The 15,000-nt window shown below is 58.1% G+C and overlaps 1 protein-coding gene across 1 annotated transcript in view; it reads right to left on the bottom strand.

Moving 5' to 3' along the window:
* Positions 1-15,000, bottom strand: part of LOC138862876 (uncharacterized) — a 34,213-nt gene that overhangs the window by 3,507 nt on the left and 15,706 nt on the right. The window contains exons 9-11 of the mRNA XM_070126063.1: positions 14,773-14,946; positions 14,066-14,182; positions 13,485-13,709 (exon numbers count right to left, since the gene is read on the bottom strand). Coding sequence (XP_069982164.1) covers positions 13,485-13,709; positions 14,066-14,182; positions 14,773-14,946 — 516 coding nt within the window. The remainder of the gene's footprint in view (positions 1-13,484; positions 13,710-14,065; positions 14,183-14,772; positions 14,947-15,000) is intronic.

Below are 15,000 nucleotides of genomic sequence, written 5' to 3'. Positions count from 1 at the left end.
GGATTTGGGAGTGCAGGGGTTTGGGAGTGCAGGGATTTGGGAGTGCAGGGATTTGGGAGTGCAGGGATTTGGGAGTGCAGGGATTTGGGAGTGCAGGGGTTTGGGAGTGCAGGGGTTTGGGAGTGCAGGGATTTGGGAGTGCAGGGGTTTGGGAGTGCAGGGATTTGGGAGTGCAGGGGTTTGGGAGTGCAGGGATTTGGGAGTGCAGGGATTTGGGAGTGCAGGGGGTTGGGAGTGCAGGGGTTTGGGAGTGCAGGGGTTTGGGAGTGCAGGGGTTTGGGAGTGCAGGGGTTTGGGAGTGCAGGGGTTTGGGAGTGCAGGGATTTGGGAGGGCAGGGGTTTGGGAGTGCAGGGATTTGGGAGTGCAGGGGTTTGGGAGTGCAGGGCTTTGGGAGTGCAGGGATTTGGGAGTGCAGGGGTTTGGGAGTGCAGGGGTTTGGGAGTGCAGGGATTTGGGAGTGCAGGGCTTTGGGAGTGCAGGGATTTGGGAGTGCAGGGGTTTGGGAGTGCAGGAGTTTGGGAGTGCAGGGATTTGGGAGTGCAGGGGTTTGGGAGTGCAGGGGTTTGGGAGTGCAGGGGTTTGGGAGTGCAGGGATTTGGGAGTGCAGGGGTTTGGGAGTGCAGGGATTTGAGAGTGCAGGGATTTGGGAGTGCAGGGATTTGGGAGTGCAGGGATTTGGGAGTGCAGGGGTTTGGGAGTGCAGGGGTTTGGGAGTGCAGGGGTTTGGGAGTGCAGGGATTTGGGAGTGCAGGGGTTTGGGAGTGCAGGGATTTGGGAGTGCAGGGGTTTGGGAGTGCAGGGGTTTGGGAGTGCAGGGGTTTGGGAGTGCAGGGGTTTGGGAGTGCAGGGGTTTGGGAGTGCAGGGGTTTGGGAGTGCAGGGCTTTGGGAGTGCAGGGATTTGGGAGTGCAGGGGTTTGGGAGTGCAGGGGTTTGGGAGTGCAGGGGTTTGGGAGTGCAGGGCTTTGGGAGTGCAGGGCTTTGGGAGTGCAGGGATTTGGGAGTGCAGGGATTTGGGAGGGCAGGGGTTTGGGAGTGCAGGGATTTGGGAGTGCAGGGGTTTGGGAGTGCAGGGCTTTGGGAGTGCAGGGATTTGGGAGTGCAGGGGTTTGGGAGTGCAGGGGTTTGGGAGTGCAGGGGTTTGGGAGTGCAGGGATTTGGGAGTGCAGGGGTTTGGGAGTGCAGGGATTTGGGAGTGCAGGGGTTTGGGAGTGCAGGGGTTTGGGAGTGCAGGGGTTTGGGAGTGCAGGGGTTTGGGAGTGCAGGGGTTTGGGAGTGCAGGGATTTGGGAGTGCAGGGGTTTGGGAGTGCAGGAGTTTGGGAGTGCAGGGCTTTGGGAGTGCAGGGATTTGGGAGTGCAGGGGTTTGGGAGTGCAGGGGTTTGGGAGTGCAGGGGTTTGGGAGTGCAGGGATTTGGGAGTGCAGGGATTTGGGAGTGCAGGGGTTTGGGAGTGCAGGGGTTTGGGAGTGCAGGGATTTGGGAGTGCAGGGATTTGGGAGTGCAGGGGTTTGGGAGTGCAGGGGTTTGGGAGTGCAGGGCTTTGGGAGTGCAGGGGTTTGGGAGTGCAGGGGTTTGGGAGTGCAGGGGTTTGGGAGTGCAGGGCTTTGGGAGTGCAGGGATTTGGGAGTGCAGGGGTTTGGGAGTGCAGGGGTTTGGGAGTGCAGGGCTTTGGGAGTGCAGGGATTTGGGAGTGCAGGGGTTGGGAATGCAGGGGTTTGGGAGTGCAGGGGTTTGGGAGTGCAGGGGTTTGGGAGTGCAGGGGTTTGGGAGTGCAGTGCTTTGGGAGTGCAGGGATTTGGGAGTGCAGGGGTTTGGGAGTGCAGGGGTTTGGGAGTGCAGGGGTTTGGGAGTGCAGGGGTTTGGGAGTGCAGGGATTTGGGAGTGCGGGGATTTGGGGTTGCAGGGGTTTGGGTGTGCAGGGGTTTGGGTGTGCAGGGGTTTGGGAGTGCAGGAGTTTGGGAGTGCAGGGATTTGAGAGTGCAGGGATTTGGGAGTGCAGGGGTTTGGGAGTGCAGGGATTTGAGAGTACAGGGACTTGGGAGTGCAGGGATTTGAGAGTACAGGGATTTGGGAGTGCAGGGACTTGGGGGTGCAGGGATTTAGGAGTGCAGGGATTTGGGAGTACAGGGGTTTGGGAGTGCAGGGATTTGGGAGTGCAGGAGTTTGGGAGTGCAGGGATTTGAGAGTACAGGGACTTGGGAGTGCAGGGATTTAGGAGTGCAGGGATTTGGGAGTACAGGGGTTTGGGAGTGCAGGGGTTTGGGAGTGCAGGGGTTTGGGAGTGCAGGGGTTTGGGAGTGCAGGGGTTTGGGAGTGCAGGGGTTTGGGAGTGCAGGGATTTGGGAGTGCTGGGAGTGCAGGGGTTTGGGAGTGCAGGGGTTTGGGAGTGCAGGGATTTGGGAGGTTGGGAGTGCAGGGGTTTGGGAGTGCAGGGGTTTGGGAGTGCAGGGGTTTGGGAGTGCAGGGATTTGGGAGTGCAGGGGTTTGGGAGTGCAGGGATTTGGGAGTGCAGGGGTTTGGGAGTGCAGGGATTTGGGAGTGCAGGGATTTGGGAGTGCAGGGTTTGGGAGTGCAGGGATTTAGGAGTGCAGGGATTTGGGAGTACAGGGGTTTGGGTGTGCAGGGGTTTGGGAGTGCACGGGTTTGGGTGTGCAGGGGTTTCGGTGTGCAGGGGTTTGGGAGTACAGGGATTTGGGAGTGCAGGGGTTTGGGTGTGCAGGGGTTTGGGAGTGCAGGAGTTTGGGAGTGCAGGGATTTAGGAGTGCAGGGATTTGAGAGTGCAGGGACTTGGGAGTGCAGGGATTTGAGAGTGCAGGGATTTGGGAGTGCAGGGATTTAGGAGTGCAGGGATTTGAGAGTACAGGGATTTGGGAGTGCAGGGGTTTGGGAGTGCAGGGATTTGGGAGTGCAGGGATTTGGGAGTGCAGGGGTTTGGGAGTGCAGGGGTTTGGGAGTGCAGGGATTTGGGAGTGCAGGGGTTTGGGAGTGCAGGGGTTTGGGAGTGCAGGGATTTGGGAGTGCAGGGGTTTGGGAGTGCAGGGATTTGGGAGTGCAGGGGTTTGGGAGTGCAGGGGTTTGGGAGTGCAGGGATTTGGGAGTGCAGGGGTTTGGGAGTGCAGGGATTTGGGAGTGCAGGGGTTTGGGAGTGCAGGGGTTTGGGAGTGCAGGGGTTTGGGAGTGCAGGGGTTTGGGAGTGCAGGGATTTGGGAGTGCAGGGGTTTGGGAGTGCAGGGATTAGGAAGTGCAGGGGTTTGGGAGTGCAGGGGTTGGGGAGTGCAGGGGTTTGGGAGGGCAGGGGTTTGGGAGTGCAGGGGGTTGGGAGTGCAGGGATTTGGGAGTGCAGGGATTTGGGAGTGTAGGGGTTTGGGAGTGCAGGGGTTTGGGAGTGCAGGGGTTTGGGAGTGCAGGGGTTTGGGAGTGCAGGGGTTTGGGAGTGCAGGGTTTGGGAGTGCAGGGGTTTGGGAGTGCAGGGGTTTGGGAGTGCAGGGTTTGGGAGTGCAGGGGGGAGTTTTGGGAGTGCAGGGGTTTGGGAGTGCAGGGGTTTGGGAGTGCAGGGGTTTGGGAGTGCAGGGGTTTGGGAGTGCAGGGGTTTGGGAGTGCAGGGGTTTGGGAGTGCAGGGGTTTGGGAGTGCAGGGGTTTGGGAGTGCAGGGATTTGGGAGTGCAGGGGTTGGGAGTGCAGGGATTGGGAGTGCAGGGGTTTGGGAGTGCAGGGGTTTGGGAGTGCAAGGGTTTGGGAGTGCAAGGGTTTGGGAGTGCAGGGGTTTGGGAGTGCAGGGGTTTGGGAGTGCAGGGGTTTGGGAGTGCAGGGATTTGGGAGTGCAGGGGTTTGGGAGTGCAGGGGTTTGGGAGTGCAGGGGTTTGGGAGTGCAGGGGTTTGGGAGTGCAGGGGTTTGGGAGTGCAGGGGTTTGGGAGTGCAGGGGTTTGGGAGTGCAAGGGTTTGGGAGTGCAAGGGTTTGGGAGTGCAGGGGTTTGGGAGTGCAGGGGTTTGGGAGTGCAGGGGTTTGGGAGTGCAGGGATTTGGGAGTGCAGGGGTTTGGGAGTGCAGGGGTTTGGGAGTGCAGGGGTTTGGGAGTGCAGGGATTTGGGAGTGCAGGGGTTTGGGAGTGCAGGGGTTTGGGAGTGCAGGGGTTTGGGAGTGCAGGGATTTGGGATTTTGGGAGTGCAGGGGTTTGGGAGTGGGAGTGCAGGGGTTTGGGAGTGCAGGGGTTTGGGAGTGCAGGGGTTTGGGAGTGCAGGGGTTTGGGAGTGCAGGGGTTTGGGAGTGCAGGGGTTTGGGAGTGCAGGGGTTTGGGAGTGGGAGTGCAGGGGTTTAGGAGTGCAGGGATTTGAGAGTGCAGGGGTTTGGGAGTGCAGGGGTTTGGGAGTGCAGGGATTTGGGAGTGCAGGGGTTTGGGAGTGCAGGGATTTGAGAGTGCAGGGATTTGGGAGTGCAGGGGTTTGGGAGTGCAGGGGTTTGGGAGTGCAGGGGTTTGGGAGTGCAGGGGTTTGGGAGTGCAGGGGTTTGGGAGTGCAGGGATTTGGGAGTGCAGGGATTTGGGAGTGCAGGGGTTTGGGAGTGCAGGGGTTTGGGAGTGCAGGGGTTTGGGAGTGCAGGGATTTGGGAGTGCAGGGGTTTGGGAGTGCAGGGGTTTGGGAGTGCAGGGGTTTGGGAGTGCAGGGATTTAGGAGTGTAGGGATTTGAGAGTGCAGGGCTTTGGGAGTGCAGGGATTTGGGAGTGCAGGGGTTTGGGAGTGCAGGGGTTTGGGAGTGCAGGGGTTTGGGAGTGCAGGGGTTTGGGAGTGCAGGGATTTGGGAGTGCAGGGGTTTGGGAGTGCAGGGATTTGGGAGTGCAGGGGTTTGGGAGTGCAGGGGTTTGGGAGTGCAGGGGTTTGGGAGTGCAGGGGTTTGGGAGTGCAGGGGTTTGGGAGTGCAGGGGTTTGGGAGTGCAGGGGTTTGGGAGTGCAGGGGTTTGGGAGTGCAGGGGTTTGGGAGTGCAGGGATTTGGGAGTGCAGGGGTTTGGGAGTGCAGGGGTTTGGGAGTGCAGGGGTTTGGGAGTGCAGGGGTTTGGGAGTGCAGGGGTTTGGGAGTGCAGGGATTTGGGAGTGCAGGGGTTTGGGAGTGCAGGGATTTGGGAGTGCAGGGGTTTGGGAGTGCAGGGATTTGGGAGTGCAGGGGTTTGGGAGTGCAGGGATTTGGGAGTGCAGGGGTTTGGGAGTGCAGGGGTTTGGGAGTGCAGGGGTTTGGGAGTGCAGGGGTTTGGGAGTGCAGGGCTTTGGGAGTGCAGGGATTTGGGAGTGCAGGGGTTTGGGAGTGCAGGGGTTTGGGAGTGCAGGGGTTTGGGAGTGCAAGGGTTTGGGAGTGCAGGGGTTTGGGAGTGCAGGGGTTTGGGAGTGCAGGGGTTTGGGAGGGCAGGGATTTGGGAGTGCAGGGGTTTGGGAGTGCAGGGGTTTGGGAGTGCAGGGGTTTGGGAGTGCAGGGGTTTGGGAGTGCAGGGGTTTGGGAGTGCAGGGATTTGGGAGTGCAGGGGTTTGGGAGTGCAGGGGTTTGGGAGTGCAGGGGTTTGGGAGTGCAGGGGTTTGGGAGTGCAGGGGTTTGGGAGTGCAGGGGTTTGGGAGTGCAGGGATTTGGGAGTGCAGGGGTTTGGGAGTGCAGGGGTTTGGGAGTGCAGGGGTTTGGGAGTGCAGGGATTTGGGAGTGCAGGGGTTTGGGAGTGCAGGGGTTTGGGAGTGCAGGGATTTGGGAGTGCAGGGGTTTGGGAGTGCAGGGGTTTGGGTGTGCAGGGATTTGGGAGTGCAGGGGTTTGGGAGTGCAGGGATTTGGGAGTGCAGGGGTTTGGGAGTGCAGGGGTTTGGGAGTGCAGGGGTTTGCGAGTGCAGGCGTTTGGGAGTGCAGGGATTTGGGAGTGCAGGGCTTTGGCTGTGCAGGGGTTTGGGAGTGCAGGGGTTTGGGAGTGCAGGGGTTTGGAGGGAGTGCAGGGATTTGGGAGTGCAGGGGTTTGGGAGTGCAGGGATTTGGGAGTGCAGGGGTTTGGGAGTGCAGGGGTTTGGGAGTGCAGGGGTTTGGGAGTGCAGGGGTTTGGGAGTGCAGGGATTTGGGAGTGCAGGGGTTTGGGAGTGCAGGGATTTGGGAGTGCAGGGGTTTGGGAGTGCAGGGGTTTGGGAGTGCAGGGATTTGGGAGTGCAGGGATTTGGGAGTGCAGGGGTTTGGGAGTGCAGGGATTTGGGAGTGCAGGGGTTTGGGAGTGCAGGGATTTGGGAGTGCAGGGGTTTGGGAGTGCAGGGATTTGGGAGTGCAGGGGTTTGGGAGTGCAGGGATTTGGGAGTGCAGGGGTTTGGGAGTGCAGGGGTTTGGGAGTGCAGGGATTTGGGAGTGCAGGGGTTTGGGAGTGCAGGGGTTTGGGAGTGCAGGGATTTGGGAGTGCAGGGGTTTGGGAGTGCAGGGGTTTGGGAGTGCAGGGATTTGGGAGTGCAGGGGTTTGGGAGTGCAGGGATTTGGGAGTGCAGGGGTTTGGGAGTGCAGGGGTTTGGGAGTGCAGGGGTTTGGGAGTGCAGGGGTTTGGGAGTGCAGGGGTTTGGGAGTGCAGGGGTTTGGGAGTGCAGGGGTTTGGGAGTGCAGGGATTTGGGAGTGCAGGGGTTTGGGAGTGCAGGGGTTTGGTAGTGCAGGGGTTTGGGAGTGCAGGGGTTTGGGCGTGCAGGGGTTTGTGAGTGCAGGGGTTTGGGAGTGCAGGGGTTTGTGAGTGCAGGGGTTTGGTAGTGCAGGGATTTGGGAGTGCAGGGGTTTGGGAGTGCAGGCCTTTGGGAGTGCAGGGATTTGGGAGTGCAGGGGTTTGGGAGTGCAGGGGTTTGGGAGTGCAGGGGTTTGGGAGTGCAGGGATTTGGGAGTGCAGGGGTTTGGGAGTGCAGGGGTTTGGGAGTGCAGGGGTTTGGGTGTGCAGGGGTTTGGGAGTGCAGGGGTTTGGGAGTGCAGGGAGTTGGGAGTTCAGGGGTTTGGGAGTGCAGGGGTCTGGGAGTGCGGGGGTTTGGGAGTGCAGGGGTTTGGGAGTGCAGGGATTTGGGAGTGCAGGGGTTTGGGAGTGCAGGGATTTGGGAGTGCAGGGGTTTGGGAGTGCAGGGGTTTGGGAGTGCAGGGGTTTGGGAGTGCAGGGGTTTGGGAGTGCAGGGGTTTGGGAGTGCAGGGGTTTGGGAGTGCAGGGGTTTGGGAGTGCAGGGGTTTGGGAGTGCAGGGGTTTGGGAGTGCAGGGGTTTGGGAGTGCAGGGGTTTGGGAGTGCAGGGGTTTGGGAGTGCAGGGGTTTGGGAGGGCAGGGGTTTGGGAGTGCAGGGGTTTGGGAGTGCAGGGGTTTGGGAGTGCAGGGGTTTGGGAGTGCAGGGGTTTGGGAGTGCAGGGGTTTGGGAGTGCAGGGATTTGGGAGTGCAGGGGTTTGCGAGTGCAGGGGTTTGGGACTGCAGGGGTTTGGGAGTGCAGGGGTTTGGGAGTGCAGGGGTTTGGGAGTGCAGGGGTTTGGGAGTGCAGGGATTTGGGAGTGCAGGGGTTTGGGAGTGCAGGGGTTTGGGAGTGCAGGGGTTTGGGAGTGCAGGGATTTGGGAGTGCAGGGGTTTGGGAGTGCAGGGGTTTGGGAGTGCAGGGATTTGGGAGTGCAGGGGTTTGGGAGTGCAGGGGTTTGGGAGTGCAGGGATTTGGGAGTGCAGGGGTTTGGGAGTGCAGGGGTTTGGGAGTGCAGGGGTTTGGGAGTGCAGGGGTTTGGGAGTGCAGGGGTTTGGGAGTGCAGGGGTTTGGGAGTGCAGGGATTTGGGAGTGCAGGGGTTTGGGAGTGCAGGGGTTTGGGAGTGCAGGGGTTTGGGAGTGCAGGGGTTTGGGAGTGCAGGGGTTTGGGAGTGCAGGGGTTTGGGAGTGCAGGGTTTGGGAGTGCAGGGGTTTGGGAGTGCAGGGGTTTGGGAGTGCAGGGGTTTGGGAGTGCAGGGATTTGGGAGTGCAGGGGTTTGGGAGTGCAGGGGTTTGGGAGTGCAGGGGTTTGGGAGTGCAGGGGTTTGGGAGTGCAGGGGTTTGGGAGTGCAGGGGTTTGGGAGTGCAGGGGTTTGGGAGTGCAGGGGTTTGGGAGTGCAGGGGTTTGGGAGTGCAGGGGTTTGGGAGTGCAGGGGTTTGGGAGTGCAGGGGTTTGGGAGTGCAGGGGTTTGGGAGTGCAGGGGTTTGGGAGTGCAGGGGTTTGGGAGTGCAGGGGTTTGGGAGTGCAGGGGTTTGGGAGTGCAGGGGTTTGGGAGTGCAGGGGTTTGGGAGTGCAGGGGTTTGGGAGTGCAGGGATTTGGGAGTGCAGGGGTTTGGGAGTGCAGGGGTTTGGGAGTGCAGGGGTTTGGGAGTGCAGGGGTTTGGGAGTGCAGGGGTTTGGGAGTGCAGGGGTTTGGGAGTGCAGGGGTTTGGGAGTGCAGCGGTTTGGGAGTGCAGGGGTTTGGGAGTGCAGGGGTTTGGGAGTGCAGGTGTTTGGGAGTGCAGGCGTTTGGGAGTGCAGGGGTTTGGTAGTGCAGGGGTTTGGGGGTGCACGGGGATGGGTGTGCAGGGGTTTGGGAGTGCAGGGGTTTGGGAGTGCAGGGGTTTGGGAGTGCAGGGGTTTGGGAGTGCAGGGGTTTGGGAGTGCAGGGGTTTGGGAGTGCAGGGGTTTGGGAGTGCAAGGGTATGGGTGTGCAGGGATTTGGGAGTGCAGGGGTTTGGGAGTGCAGGGGTTTGGGAGTGCAAGGGTTTGGGAGTGCAAGGGTTTGGGAGTGCAGGGGTTTGGGAGTGCAGGGGTTTGGGAGTGCAGGGGTTTGGGAGTGCAGGGATTTGGGAGTGCAGGGGTTTGGGAGTGCAGGGGTTTGGGAGTGCAGGGGTTTGGGAGTGCAGGGGTTTGGGAGTGCAGGGGTTTGGGAGTGCAGGGATTTGGGAGTGCAGGGGTTTGGGAGTGCAGGGGTTTGGGAGTGCAGGGGTTTGGGAGTGCAGGGGTTTGGGAGTGCAGGGGTTTGGGAGTGCAGGGATTTGGGAGTGCAGGGGTTTGGGAGTGCAGGGGTTTGGGAGTGCAGGGGTTTGGGAGTGCAGGGGTTTGGGAGTGCAGGGGTTTGGGAGTGCAGGGGTTTGGGAGTGCAGGGGTTTGGGAGTGCAGGGGTTTGGGACTGCAGGGGCTTGGGAGCGCAGGGGATGGGGAGTGCAGGGGATTGGGAGTGCAGGGACTTGGGAGAGCAGGGGCAAGGGAGTGCAGGGGTTTGGGAGTGCAGGGGTTTGGGAGTGCAGGGGTTTGGGAGTGCAGGGGTTTGGGAGTGCAGGGGTTTGGGAGTGCAGGGGTTTGGGAGTGCAGGGGTTTGGGAGTGCAGGGGTTTGGGAGTGCAGGGGTTTGGGAGTGCAGGGGTTTGGGAGTGCAGGGGTTTGGGAGTGCAGGGGTTTGGGAGTGCAGGGGTTTGGGAGTGCAGGGGTTTGGGAGTGCAGGGGTTTGGGAGTGCAGGGGTTTGGGAGTGCAGGGGTTTGGGAGTGCAGGGGTTTGGGAGTGCAGGGATTTGGGAGTGCAGGGGTTTGGGAGTGCAGGGGTTTGGGAGTGCAGGGGTTTGGGAGTGCAGGGGTTTGGGAGTGCAGGGGTTGGGAGTGGGAGTGCAGTTTGGGAGTGCAGGGGTTTGGGAGTGCAGGGGTTTGGGAGTGCAGGGGTTTGGGAGTGCAGGGGTTTGGGAGTGCAGGGGTTTGGGAGTGCAGGGGTTTGGGAGTGCAGGGGTTTGGGAGTGCAGGGGTTTGGGAGTGCAGGGGTTTGGGAGTGCAGGGGTTTGGGAGTGCAGGGGTTTGGGACTGCAGGGGTTTGGGAGTGCAGGGGTTTGGGTGTGCAGGGATTTGGGAGTGCAGGGGTTTGGGAGTGCAGGGGTTTGGGAGTGCAGGGGTTTGGGAGTGCAGGGATTTGGGAGTGCAGGGGTTTGGGAGTGCAGGGGTTTGGGAGTGCAGGGATTTGGGAGTGCAGGGGTTTGGGAGTGCAGGGGTTTGGGAGTGCAGGGATTTGGGAGTGCAGGGGTTTGGGAGTGCAGGGATTTGGGAGTGCAGGGATTTGGGAGTGCAGGGGTTTGGGAGTGCAGGGGTTTGGGAGTGCAGGGGTTTGTGAGTGCAGGGGTTTGGGAGTGCAGGGATTTGGGAGTGCAGGGATTTGGGAGTGCAGGGATTTGGGAGTGCAGGGGTTTGGGAGTGCAGGGGTTTGGGAGTGCAGGGGTTTGGGAGTGCAGGGCTTTGGGAGTGCAGGGATTTGGGAGTGCAGGGGTTTGGGAGTGCAGGTGTTTGGGAGTGCAGGGGTTTGGGAGTGCAGGGGTTTGGGAGTGCAGGGGTTTGGGAGTGCAGGGGTTTGGGAGTGCAGGGATTTGGGAGTGCAGGGGTTTGGGAGTGCAGGGATTTGGGAGTGCAGGGATTTGGGAGTGCAGGGGTTTGGGAGTGCAGGGGTTTGGGAGTGCAGGGGTTTGGGAGTGCAGGGGTTTGGGAGTGCAGGGGTTTGGGAGTGCAGGGATTTGGGAGTGCAGGGGTTTGGGAGTGCAGGGGTTTGTGAGTGCAGGGGTTTGGGAGTGCAGGGATTTGGGAGTGCAGGGGTTTGGGAGTGCAGGGGTTTGGGAGTGCAGGGATTTGGGAGTGCAGGGATTTGGGAGTGCAGGGGTTTGGGAGTGCAGGGGTTTGGGAGTGCAGGGATTTGGGAGTGCAGGGATTTGGGAGTGCAGGGGTTTGGGAGTGCAGGGGTTTGGGAGTGCAGGGATTTGGGAGTGCAGGGGTTTGGGAGTGCAGGGATTTGGGAGTGCAGGGATTTGGGAGTGCAGGGATTTGGGAGTGCAGGGATTTGGGAGTGCAGGGACTTGGGAGTGCAGGGATTTGGGAGTGCAGGGATTTGGGAGTGCAGGGATTTGGGAGTGCAGGGGTTTGGGAGTGCAGGGGTTTGGGAGTGCAGGGGTTTGGGAGTGCAGGGGTTTGGGAGTGCAGGGGTTTGGGACTGCAGGGGTTTGGGAGTGCAGGGGTTTGGGAGTGCAGGGGTTTGGGAGTGCAGGGGTTTGGGAGTGCAGGAGTGCAGGGGTTTGGGAGTGCAGGGGTTTGGGAGTGCAGGGGTTTGGGAGTGCAGGGGTTTGGGAGTGCAGGGGTTTGGGAGTGCAGGGATTTGGGAGTGCAGGGGCTTGGAAGTGCAGGGATTTGGCAGGGCAGGGGTTTGGGACTGCACGAGTTTGGGTCTGCAGGGGTTTGCGAGTGCAGGGGTTTGGGAGTGCAGGGGTTTGGGAGTGCAGGGATTTGGGAGTGCACGGGTTTGGGAGTGCAGGGATTTGGGAGTGCAGGGATTTGGGAGTGTAGGGGTTTGGGAGTGCAGGGGTTTGGGAGTGCAGGGGTTTGGGAGTGCAGGGGTTTGGGAGTGCAGGGATTTGGGAGTGCAGGGGTTTGGGAGTGCAGGGATTTGGGAGTGCAGGGATTTGAGAGTGCAGGGATTTGGGAGTGCAGGGGTTTGGGAGTGCAGGGGTTTGGGAGTGCAGGGATTTGGGAGTGCAGGGATTTGGGAGTGCAGGGGTTTGGGAGTGCAGGGATTTGGGAGTGCAGGGATTTGGGAGTGCAGGGACTTGGGAGTGCAGGGGTTTGGGAGTGCAGGGATTTGGGAGTGCAGGGGTTTGGGAGTGCAGGAGTTTGGGAGTGCAGGGATTTAGGAGTGCAGGGATTTGAGAGTGCAGGGACTTGGGAGTGCAGGGATTTAGGAGTGCAGGGATTTGGGAGTGCAGGGGTTTGGGAGTGCAGGGATTTGGGAGTGCAGGGACTTGGGAGTGCAGGGACTTGGGAGTGCAGGGATTTGGGAGTGCAGGGGTTTGGGAGTGCAGGGGTTTGGGAGTGCAGGGGTTTGGGAGTGCAGGGGTTGGGGAGTGCAGGGGTGTGGGAGTGCAGGGAGTTGAGAGAGCAGGGGTTTGGGAGTGCGGGGGTTTGGGAGTGCAGGGGTTTGGGAGTGCAGGGGTTTGGGAGTGCAGGGGTTTGGGAGTGCAGGGGTTTGGGAGTGCAGGGGTTTGGGAGTGCAGGGGTTTGGGAGTGCAGGGATTTGGGAGTGCAGGGGTTTGGGAGTGCAGGGGTTTGGGAGTGCAGGGGTTTGTGAGTGCAGGGGTTTGATTTGGGAGTGCAGGGGTTTGGGAGTGCAGGGATTTGGGACTGCAAGGATTTGGGAGTGCAGGGGTTTGGGAGTGCAGGGATTTAGGAGTGCAGGGATTTGGCAGTGCAGGGATTTGGGAGTGCAGGGGTTTGGGGGGGCAAGGGTTTGGGAGTGCGGGGGTTGCGGAGTGCAGGGTTTTGGGAGTGCAGGGATTTGGGAGTGCAGGGACTTGGGAGTGCAGGGGTTTGGGAGTGCAGGGATTTGGGAGTGCAGGGGTTTGGGAGTGCAGGGATTTGGGAGTGCAGGGGTTTGGGAGTGCAGGGATTTGGGAGTGCAGGGGTTTGGGAGTGCAGGGATTTGGGAGTGCAGGGATTTGGGAGTGCAGGGGTTTGGGAGTGCAGGGGTTTGGGAGTGCAGGGGTTTGGGAGTGCAGGGGTTTGGGAGTGCAGGGGTTTGGGAGTGCAGGGGTTTGGGAGGGCAGGGGTTTGGGAGTGCAGGGGTTTGGGAGTGCAGGCGTTTGGGAGTGCAGGGGTTTGGGAGTGCAGGGGTTTGGGAGTGCAGGGGTTTGGGAGTGCAGGGGTTTGGGAGTGCAGGGATTTGGGAGTGCAGGGGTTTGGGAGTGCAATGATTTGGGTGTGCTGGGGTTTGGGAGTGCAGGGGTTTGGGAGTGCAGGGGTTTGGGAGTGCAGGGGTTTGGGAGTGCAATGATGTGGGTGGGCAGGGGTTTGGGAGTGCAGGGGGTTGGGAGTGCAGGGGTTTGGGAGTGCAATGATTTGGGTGTGCAGGGGTTTGGGAGTGCAGGGGTTTGGGAGTGCAATGATTTGGGTGTGCAGGGGTTTGGGAGTGCAATGATTTGGGTGTGCAGGGGTTTGGGAGTGCAGGGGTTTGGGAGTGCAATGATTTGGGTGTGCAGGGGTTTGGGAGTGCAGGGGTTTGGGAGTGCAATGATTTGGGTGTGCAGGGGTTTGGGAGTGTAATGATTTGGGAGTGCAGGGGTGTGGGAGTGCAATGATTTGGGAGTGCAGGGGTTTGGGAGTGCAGGGGTTTGGGAGTGCAATGATTTGGGTGTGCAGGGGTTTGGGAGTGCAATGATTTGGGAGTGCAGGGGTTTGGGAGTGCAATGATTTGGGTGTGCAGGGGTTTGGGAGTGTAATGATTTGGGAGTGCAGGGGTTTGGGAGTGCAATGATTTGGGAGTGCAGGGGTTTGGGAATGCAGGGGTTTGGGAGTGCAATGATTTGGGAGTGCAGGGGTTTGGGAGTGCAGGGATGTCTAAAGGGTCCCTTGCATGTACAGAAGGAATGGCTCCCTCACACCAAACTAATGCCACTCCCCCTCTCTCTCGCTCTCTCACTCAGAAACACATGCACACATGCCTACACAGACAATCACACAGGCCTATACATAGACTACACACTGTGATCAACTGGGGCGGTTCCTTGGCCACAGGCGATGCCTCTTGAGGGTCATACACGAAGTCAATAACAGTCTGCGTCACAATTATACAGAAGATGCAGCCGATGGCACCGAACATCCAGATGTCCACCAGCTTGAAATAAGACGTTCGAGGGAGCTGTGACGACGTTTGGCTGAACAACGTCGTTAAGACGAGCATCGACGTCAAAGAAACGATGGCTCGAACCTGAGGGTAGATGGTGTTGACGTCTTTTTTTAATGTGTGCTTCTTGGCAGGTGGTTTAGGAAATTACACTTTACAGTGTAGTTTGTATTTCTATTTGCATTCCATGATGTTTATTTTTGGAAGTTGGAAGGTAATCAATGGAATGGTATAAAAAACGTGCATGACTGAATAAAACAAACCCATTTATTTATCACTCTATTCATCTCCCTCTTTATCTTTAAAAATACGTACATGAATAGAATCATTCCTCTAGAATTCTCTAAAGAATATTGTTTTAACTGAATTTACGTGTTGCATTTTTTTATTTTTTATTTTTTTTTTAGATAAGATGATTCCTGAAAAACTACCATATTCACCTGGAAATTCGAGAGCCGGAAATACGTGGTCAGGTAGGCAATAGACACGAAGAAGATGGAAGGAATGTAGATGGTAAGGATGTAGTAACCATAGCGGCGACGGAACCTGATATTCACCTGAAAAATGAATGGGTTTGGATATCATGAATACATTTCTTTTTTATATGCAAAGAACAGACAAGAGGTCTGTATTATTCTGATGGATGGAAGTAAGGGATGAATGAAAAAGAGGAAACGGAAGGTGTGGAGAAGGAAGAGGAGGAGGAGGAAGGAAATGGAGGAGACGGAGGAGGAAGAAAAACTGCATGTGGAGAAAAAGAAGAAGAAGAACAAGGAGGAGGAGGAGGAAGAAGAAAAGGAGGAGTAGAAAGAGGAAGAGAAGGCGGAAGAAGAAGAGGGGGCAGAAGAGAAGGAGGAGAAAGAGGAGGCAGAAGAAAGAGGAGGAGGAGGAGAAAAAGTGGAAGAAAAAATGGAAAAGGAGGAAAAATAACTGAGTGAAAAAACAATCAAATCAGAAGGAAATAAATCAAGAAAAGACAAAAAAAAAGAAAAGAAAAGAAAAGAAAAGAAAAGAAAAGAAAAGAAAAGAAAAGAAAAGAAAAGAAAAGAAAAAAAAAATACATATAGAAAGAGGCAATATCTATCTATCTATCTATTCCCCCCCAAAATCTCACAAATCTTATTTACCACCAAAGCCCAAAACTCACCATCTGAGCACTATAACGGGATTCTGCAGTGTCATTGGACACCATCTCGACGCTATCGATGGTGTATTCTATAAGGTTCATGGCGCCCTCGTAGCGGACGCCTTGCTCCTTCAGCTGCTGGAGGACGAGGTACTGGCGAGGCGCGGAGGAGAGCGTGAACTCCAGGTGACACTCCTGTAAACAGATAAGATAGGTGTGTGTTTATATATATATATATATATATATATA

The sequence above is a fragment of the Penaeus vannamei genome, chromosome 1, assembly GCF_042767895.1.
Source record: "Penaeus vannamei isolate JL-2024 chromosome 1, ASM4276789v1, whole genome shotgun sequence".
In the NCBI taxonomy this organism is placed as follows: Eukaryota; Metazoa; Arthropoda; class Malacostraca; order Decapoda; family Penaeidae; genus Penaeus; species Penaeus vannamei.
This window is presented reverse-complemented; position numbering and strand designations above follow the sequence as displayed.